This window comes from Entelurus aequoreus, linkage group LG19, assembly GCF_033978785.1.
Source record: "Entelurus aequoreus isolate RoL-2023_Sb linkage group LG19, RoL_Eaeq_v1.1, whole genome shotgun sequence".
Classification (NCBI taxonomy): domain Eukaryota; kingdom Metazoa; phylum Chordata; class Actinopteri; order Syngnathiformes; family Syngnathidae; genus Entelurus; species Entelurus aequoreus.
The window spans coordinates 47,305,970-47,315,364 of NC_084749.1; the positions used below are offsets into that span (position 1 = coordinate 47,305,970).

The 9,395-nt window shown below is 39.5% G+C and overlaps 1 protein-coding gene across 1 annotated transcript; it reads right to left on the reverse strand.

Moving 5' to 3' along the window:
* Nucleotides 1-840: 840 nt before the first annotated feature.
* On the reverse strand, nt 841-8,855 carry dnajc19 (DnaJ (Hsp40) homolog, subfamily C, member 19). Its single transcript, XM_062028613.1, has 6 exons — nt 8,703-8,855; nt 5,552-5,603; nt 5,388-5,461; nt 1,208-1,287; nt 1,046-1,116; nt 841-980 (listed from the first exon to the last, which is right to left on the reverse strand). The coding sequence occupies exons 1-6, from the start codon at nt 8,703-8,705 to the stop codon at nt 913-915; spliced, it is 348 nt and encodes a 115-aa protein (XP_061884597.1). The 5' UTR covers nt 8,706-8,855; the 3' UTR covers nt 841-912.
* Between the last annotated feature and the right edge of the window lie 540 nt (nt 8,856-9,395).

Consider the following 9,395-nt stretch of genomic DNA (forward strand, 5'->3'; position numbering starts at 1 on the left):
GGCACGGTGGTAGCAAGTATGGCGAGGTAGTGCCTGGCTAACTTGGCAGTAAGAGGATATATGGGCTCATTGTTCTTCCACCATAGAAGTGGGTCAAAATCTAGTTTTTAATGCAATATGGTCTTAAATCTGCTGCTATAAAAACACCAACGGCATTTGTTATTGCTTTAGCCCTGCCTGACTCGCCGAGGAGAGGCTGCATGAATTTGGTTGGGAGCTGTTTGTTCGTCTTTTTCTTCGTTGAAGCGATGTTATCCATTGTTGTATTGCACCGCGAAACCGAAATGTTCCCAAACGGGAGATCTTAAAGAGGCAGGAGGGTCTTCCAGCTCTGGCTTTTTGCATTTTGTAGTAGCCCGGTCGCTGCTAGCATGCCGTGTGTTGTGCCTCAGTGTGCATTGTTTACACAACGTGCGGTGCGCTACTTAATATGTCCGTGTGGAAACTCGTTCGGTACACCTCCAAATCCCCCGAACTAAAACGGTTCAATACAAATACACGTACCGTTACACCCTTAGCTGTAGGTATTACTACAGCTCCAGATAGTCTTTCCTCTTCACCCACAGGCTGTCTCTGCTGCTCCTGAGAGGGCTTTGATGTTGTTTCGCAGGTTTCGACCTCAAACGCCAATGTCCTTAAGCAGCTTGATGGTTGTCCGGCCCACAAAGCCTCTGCAGCCAACTTCCACTGGGCAGACCTTGGCTTTCCATCCATTCTGCTCAGCAGGTGTACTTAAGGCTTTTGCGTTGAAATGCCTCCTCCACAGCAGCCTCCCAGGGAACCGTGAGTTGTATTATGTACACGATATGCGGCCAGAGCAGCAAAAAAGAGTTCTATGAACAATTTGTACAATGGATTTATTTAAGAACACACAACTATTGTTTAAGCGCGAAAGGGCTTGGTTTACAGTTGTCACTTAGTCTGGCCTTCAATGAGATCTTTAGCCTCATTAATCTTTGCTGCAAGGTAGGGAGATCCACCTGGAAGAACACAACAAATAAATATTTAAAATCACAGAAATCTTGGTCAATACCACTCCACATACCTCGATCTGGGTGGTTTAGTATCATCAGTTTTCTGTGGGCTTCTCGTATTTTAGTCTTAGTGGCAGCGGGACTGAAAGACACAACCAAATGTAAAGTAACTAGTTCCCCCACTTGTCTGTTAGCCTGGAATGACAATGTGGTGCGGGTGCAAAGAAACATACCTGATGCCTAAAACTAAAGCAGCTTCTCTCCTAGTCATCTTTGGTTCAAACCCACCTTTGTAGTAACCTCCTCCAAATGCCTTCAGAAAGAAACACATACAGTTCTTAAGTCACCTTATCCTACTAGAACTCAGTAGTTGGATAACTTGTGCAAATGTGTGTGTACAAACACCCGAAGCTGAAAACCCAAATCCAGTATTCCAATCTTGCTCAAAGCGAGCCGTTTGAGACTTTAGTGACATATTTTGCCTTAGTTACGTCAGCGGATATTTCCATACATGGTGTAAGTTTACCCAAAGAGCTTTGCGCGACGCCACCATTTTATTCAGGTGTAAACAAGTTCCTTATTTTTCTCATGGAGATAATACCACCCACAAAACGGACAGTCTGAAAGCGGCTTGAAGATGGTCTGTAAAACAATCTATAGCAAAATGTTGACCAAAACACCACCATTACATGTTACGTACACCACTGAGTAGTGTTTTACATGTAAAATAATCATAATATGATCCCTTTAATAGTAGTAAACATGTTAAAAAAATAATAATAATTACCCCTTTAATAGTATAATATGTTACTGAAATATTAGTTACATACTTTATAAATATGTCCTCTCCAAATCATATTCTTTCTAGGTTTACTTACGCACTACTTTTTATGATTTGGTATCCAGTGAAAATGTTAATGAATAAACCGGTTTTCATACGGTCAAACATTTGTGCGTGACAAACAAGTCCGTCTTGTATGAAGAAGAACTGCAAAATAAGCCCACCGGTATCTAAAGAAAGTTGCACTCAAATTCAAGAGAGGACTCATCGCAATGTACTCCTTCATCGCCTTCTTCAATAAAGGTAAAATTGACTTTAAATTAGGGGTGTTAAAGCGATGACGCGCTAATTACAAGTTCCTTCATAAGGGAACTGCACTTTTTTGATCCGTAAGTGATGAGCGATAAGTTTTAGAAGTCAAGTGCAGCTTTACTGTAATATTATAGCATCAACAGCATTGCTAGGTGCTAAACATACAAACTAACCATAATAAAACAAACTGTGTACAATTTCCACTCTCCAACAGGAGGATCACATAATCCCGTTTAGATAAAGATTCAATCGCAGTCTAAAAAAAAAAAGTTGCCGCATCTACTTCAAAGTGGACCAGCCTCTCGGTCCATGGCCACATTTGTCTACTACCAGGTGAGAGATGCTTATAATCTAGAATCAACTTCTACCAAGTTTGAGACAAAGCAGAAGCAGCCGCTGGCTCTGTGTGTCAACAATAGCAGCGTAAAATAGCATTAGCTCACTGTTATGAATGCACCGCTAAAATAAGCCGTCTGCATTGGCGGTTAGAATAATGATATTGCTCATTTGGTTAATTTTTTAGGTCACGACATGTAAATGGAGCATTGTTGCCGGTTTCTGGATGTTTTTTAGGGCGCAAAAGAGGACCCTTGATCTATTGACTCAATTGTTAGCTATTTATTTACATAATTTCAAATGCATAAAAATGCCAAGCATTTGTTTTCCTGTCTTACATAAACATTGTGAACGATACACAGCATTGTTGTTGTGTATTTCCAGTATAACTGATCTAATAATATGGTCAGAGTGGTTACTCCACTGACGTAGAATCGACGGAAGATATTTGGAGCGGAATATTCAAAATGACCGACTGAATTTGTGGCATTTTGTGATGTTTAACAGTATTTTCATGTACTTTGCAGATTGTAAATACAATTGGATATGGTTTAATGAATACAATAAAACATAATTTTGCATTTAAAGTCAACTTGTTTTTTCACTCCACTGGTACTTTTAGCATTTTTTTTTTAGGTGAGGGTAAAATCAAAATGGTAATCTCTGGGAAAACCAATGCCAAATGAAAATGATAATCCATATTTACGAATAATTCCCATCTATAATATGTATATGCACCTGGGGATATGTTGATTGGCAACACTAAATTGGCCCTAGTGTGTGAGAATGTGAATGTTGTCTGTCTATCTGTGTTGGCCCTGTGATGAGGTGGCGACTTGTCCAGGGTGTACACCGCCTTCCGCCCGAATGCAGCGGAGATAGGCTCCAGCACCCCCCGCCACTCCGAAAGGGACAAGCGGTAGAAAAGGGATGGATGGATGTGTATACTTCCAAAAAAATACAAATCATTTGTCACCATTGTCGATCTTAATTGATAGTTTGTGATCATTTTGATGTTCGAGCGCCAAATATTGTAAATGTTCTTATTTACTCTTTGGCTCATAGGCCAGAGCAAAGCAAGTTAAAAAAGTAAAGATTAAATTAAATTTAATATAAGTGGTAGAAAACTGATGGATGGAACTCTTCATTTTAATTCATGTAGATGGCCATTATAAAACACCAACACAGTATCAGTGCAGTGTCAATACAGCTAGTGAGTGTACCACACACTCACTGAGGCATCATTTACACCCATCACTGCTACACAATATTGCCAAAAGTATTTGGCCACCTGCCTTGACTCACATATGAACTTAAAGTGCCATCCCATTCCTAACCCATAGGGTTCAATATGATGTCAGCCCACCTTTTGCAGCTATTACAGCTTCAACTCTTCTGGGAAGGCTGTCCACAAGGTTGCTGAGTGTGTTTATGGGAATTTTCCACCATTCTTCCAAAAGCGCGTTGATGAGGTCACACACTGATGTTGGTGGAGAAGGCCTGGCTCTCAGTCTCCGTTCTAATTCATCCCAAAGGTGCTCTATCGGGTTCAGGTCAGGACTCTGTGCAGGCCAGTCAAGTTCATCCACACCAGACTCTGTCATCCATGTCTTTATGGACCTTGCTTTGTGCACAGTCATGTTGGAAGAGGAAGGGGCCCGCTCCAAACTGTTCCCACAAGGTCGGGAGCATGGAATTGTCCAAAATGTTTTGGTATCCTGGAGCATTCAAAGTTCCTTTCACTAAAACTAAGGGGCCAAGCCCAACTCCTGAAAAACAACCCCACACCATAATTCCTCCTCCACCAAATTTCACACTCTGCACAATGCAGTCAGATTACGAGATGGAAAAGCGTGATTCATCACTCCAGAGAAGGCGTCTCCACTGCTCTAGAATCAGTGGCAACGTGCTTTACACCACCGCATCCGATGCTTTGCATTGGACTTGGTGATGTATGGCTTAGATGCAGCTGCTCGGCCATGGAAACCCATTCCATGAAGCTCTCTTCGTACTGTACGTGGGCTAATTGGAAGGTCACAAAATTTGGAGTTCTGTAGCAACTGACAGTGCAGAAAGTCTTTGCACTATGCGCTTCAGTATCCGCTGACCCCTCTCTGTCACTTTACGTGGCCTACCACTTGGTGGCTGACTTGCTGTTGTTCCCAAACTCTTCCATTTTCTTATAATAAAGCCGACAGTTGACTATGGAATATTTAGGAGCGAGGAAATTTCACAACTGGATTTGTTGCACAGGTGGCATCCTATGACAGTTCCACGCTGGAAATCACTGAGAGCGGCCCATTCTTTCACAGATGTTTGTAGAATCAGTCTCCATGCCTAAGTGCTTGATGTTATATACCTGTGGCCGGGCCAAGTGATTAGGACACCTGATTCTCATCATTTGGATGGGTGGCCAAATACTCTTGGCAATATAGTGTATCTTTGTCCTTAACAATTACCACATATTATATGTTTTTGTTGAATACGTTCATTTTGAATGATAACCAAGTTTTCACTGTACAGATATTTATCTATTTTATTGACAAAATCTTAATGCGAATTATAGCAACATAATAGTAAACTGTCAGGTGTAACGTCGACAACACAATCAAAAACTTTGAGTATTTTCTAATTTATCGTAACATTTACATTAATCAGGGAACAACATAAATATTTATTATTGGGGGGACGCCGTGGCGCAGTTGGGAGAGGGTTCCTGGTTCAATCCCCACCTTCTACCGACCTCGTCACGTCCGTTGTGTCCTTGAGCAAGACACTTCACCCTTGCTCCTGATGGGTGGTGGTTAGGGCCTTGCATGGCAGCTCCCGCCATCAGTGTGTGAATGGGTGAATGCGGAAATAGTGTCAAAGCGCTTGAAGGTAGAAAAGCGCTATACAAGTATAACCCATTTACCATTAATTTAAGATGTACTGTACGTTATAGTTCCATATTGGGTTATTTCATTGAATGTATATTTACTTACAGTCTTGGGGAAGCTTTGAAGGGCTTGCTTCACCTGAGGCTCCATCTGCTTCATGGCCTGCATGGCAAAGCGACCTGGGGGGACAATGCATGAAAGGTCGGTAACACAAATAGAAAAATATATGTATATATTTTTTTAAATATGGAGGAGTAAAGAAGACGTACCTGCGAACCCAGCTGCGGCCAGAGTCAGTCCCACTGCCACCATGGAACTCGCCTGAAGACACACGAAGGTAAATGATTGAAATTTGATTGATTGATTGAAACTTTTATTAGTAGATTGCACAGTACAGTACATATTCCGTACAATTGACCACTAAATGGTAACACCCAAATAAGTTTTTTAACTTGTTTAAGTCGGGGTCCACTTAAATTGATTCATGATATTGATATATACCAGGGGTCACCAACCTTTTTGAAACCAAGAGCTACTTCTTGGGTACTGATTAATGCGAAGGGCTACCAGTTTGATACACACTTAAGTAAATTGCCAGAAATAGCCAATTTGCTCAATTTACCTTTAACTCTGTTATTATTAATAATTAATGATATTTACACTTAATTGAACGGTTTAAAAGAGGAGAAAACACGAAAAAAAATGACAATTAAATTTTGAAACATAGTTTATCTTCAATTTTGACTCTTTAAAATTCAAAATTCAACCGAAAAAAAAAGAGAAAAACTAGCTAATTTGAATCTTTTTGAAAAAATTAAAAAAATAATTTATGGAACATCATTAGTAATTTTTCCTGATTAAGCTTAATTTTAGAATTTTGATGACATGTTTTAAATAGGTTAAAATCCAATTTACACTTTGTTAGAATATATCACAAATTGGACCAAGCTATATTTCTAACAAAGACAAATCATTATTTCTTCTAGATTTTCCAGAACAAACATTTTAAAAGAAATTCAAAAGACTTTGAAATAAGATTTAAATTTGATTCTACAGATTTTCTAGATTTTCCAGAATAATGTTTTTGAATTTTAACCATGATAAGTTTGAAGAAATATTTCACAAATATTCTTCGTAGAAAAAACAGAAGCTAAAATGAAAAATTAAATTAAAATGTATTTATTATTCTTTACATTAAACAAAATTAATGTACTTGAACATTTATTTAAATTGTCAGGAAAGAAGAGGAAGGAATTTAAAAGGTAAAAAGGTATATGTGTTTAAAAATCCTAAAATCATTTTTAAGGTTGTATTTTTTCTCTAAAATTGTTTTTCTGAAAGTTATAAGAATCAAAGTAAAAAAATTAATGAATTTATTTAAACAAGTGAAGACCAAGTCTTTAAAATATTTTCTTGGATTTTCAAATTCTATTTGAGTTTTGTCTCTCTTAGAATTAAAAATGTCGAGCAAAGTGAGACCAGCTTGCTAGTAAATAAAATTTAAAAAACAGAGGCGGCTCACTGGTAAGTGCTGCTATTTGAGCTATTTTTAGAACAGGCCAGCGGGCTACTCATCTGGTCCTTACGGGCTACCTGGTGCCCGCGGGCACCACGTTGGTGACCCCTGATATATACTATCATCATAATACAGTCATCACACAAGATAATCATCAGAGTATATACACTACCGTTCAAAAGTTTGGGGTCACATTGAAATGTCCTTATTTTTGAAGGAAAAGCACTGTACTTTTCAATGAAGATAACTTTAAACTAGTCTTAACTTTAAAGAAATACACTCTATACATTGCTAATGTGGTAAATGTCTATTCTAGCTTCAAATGTCTGGTTTTTGGTGCAATATCTACATAGGTGTATAGAGGCCCATTTCCAGCAACTATCACTCCAGTGTTCTAATGGTACAATGTGTTTGCTCATTGGCTCAGAAGGCTAATTGATGATTAGAAAACCCTTGTGCAATCATGTTCACACATCTGAAACCAGTTTAGCTCGTTACAGAAGCTACAAAACGGACCTTCCTTTGAGCAGATTGAGTTTCTGGAGCATCACATTTGTGAGGTCAATTAAACGCTCAAAATGGCCAGAAAAAGAGAACTTTCATCTGAAACTCGACAGTCTATTCTTGTTCTTAGAAATGAAGGCTATTCCACAAAATTGTTTGGGTAACCCCAAACTTTTGAACGGTAGTGTACATTGAATTATTTACATTATTTACAATCCGCGATGTGGAGGGGGGGTTAGGTTTGGTTGATATCAACACTTCAGTCATCAACAATTGCATCATCAGAGACATGGACATTGGAACAGTGTAGGTCTGACTCGGTAGGATATGTACAGCAAGTAGGGGACATAGAGAGAGAGATCAGAAAGCATAAGAATAAGTATCTACATTTGATTATTTACAATCCGGGGAGGTGGGATGTGGAAAGGGGAGGGTGTTAGTTAAGGGTTGAAGTTGCCTGGTGGTGTTCTTTTAGTGCAGTTTTGAAGGAGGATAGAGATGCCCTTTCTTTTACACCAGTTGGGAGTGCATTCCATATTGATGTGGCATAGAAGGAGAATGAGTTAAGACCTTTGTTAGATCGGAATCTGGGTTTAACGTGGTTTGTGGAGCCCCTGGTGTTGTGGTTATGGCGGTCATTTACGTTAAGGAAGTAGTTTGACATGTACTTCGGTATCAGGGAGGTGTAGCGGATTTTATAGACTAGGCTCAGTGCAAGTTGTTTTACTCTGTCCTCCACCCTGAGCCAGACCCACTTTGGAGAAGTGGGTAGGAGTGAGGTGTGATCTGGGGTGGAAGTCTAGAAGTAACCTGACTAGCTTGTTCTGGGATGTTTGGAGTCTAGATTTGAGTCTAGTTCCCGCTAGAATCCTCATCGTTCTTTTTTTGACCAGAGAGGAGATTCTATAGAGGAATCTCGTTCGTTGGTTGACCTTTTTGATTACCTTGGTTGCCATTTTATCACAGGAAAGATTAGCCTCTAGAATGGAACCTAGGTAGGTGACCTCATCTTTCCTGGTGATAACAATGTCACCCTCTTTTATAGTGAAGTCGTTGACTTTCTTAAGGTTGATGTGGGACCCAAACAGGATGGATTCCGTTTTACCCAAGTGTATGGATAGCTTGTTGTCAGCGAGCCAGGTGCAAGTTCAACAGAGTCGCACCACAACATCAACATTTATGTTTACCTCAACGTTCTGGCGTGTTTTTGTGTACAATACAACGCCAACAAAAACAAACTAGCTAGTTGTCGTTAACGGAGGTTTGGTTAACTTAAAGTCTGCTCATTTGATCCACGCTAACGTTAGCCTAGCTTACCCGTCTTAGCATTTAGTGGCACGCAACAACAACAACGTCGTGGAACGTTCTCGTCCTGTTGAATAATTCCACCTCGCACTTACCATTTCTATGTGTTCTCTTTGGTTATTTAAATAAGAGCGTAGTCACTTTCGACCTCCTGACGTCTCTGTGTTTGTGTCGGAAACGTCTTTTTTTTCTTCTTCATTTTGTGGAGACCAACGTTACAGCCGCATAGCGCCACCTACTGTACTGGAGTGTGCATCCTCAGGTTACAGGCTATGTTGGTATACCCAAAACGTTGAAAGAGCCATATTGAACCAAAAATACAAAATAAAAAATCTGTCTGGAGCTGCAACAAATTTAAAGATTTATATAAGTGTTATAATGAAGGCAACACATGATGTAAGTGTCTATATTAGCCTACTATCAAAATGACTACGTGCCGCAGGCTGACGCAAATCTTTGACAGAAATGTTGAAATGTAATATTTATTCTACACATTTTTACAACATAGCAAAACATTACTAAAACGGAGGCTTTTCAGAGGGTGTGATAACTCCTGGAAATTACTGGCTTAGAACGGCCAAGAGTAAAGATGTGTTTGTGTGTCCAAGTTGAAGGAAACGGAAACTGCAAATAAAATGTACCTAAAGTACGAGGCACAATGATGCAATATGCACATACAGCGAGCATAAATAGCATGTTAGCATTCATCATCATCATCAATGAAAATGCATACATACAAGCCATGTACAGTTGACACTCATTGTTTTTTTGTTTCTCATACATTTCCG

Coding starts and splice junctions, on each gene's coding strand:
- dnajc19 (XM_062028613.1), bottom strand. Junction 1,288..5,387: donor TTCAAAGCTTCCCCAAGACT/GTAAGTAAATAT, acceptor TTCTTTCTGAAG/GCATTTGGAGGAGGTTACTA. Junction 1,117..1,207: donor GCTTTAGTTTTAGGCATCAG/GTATGTTTCTTT, acceptor TGTGTCTTTCAG/TCCCGCTGCCACTAAGACTA.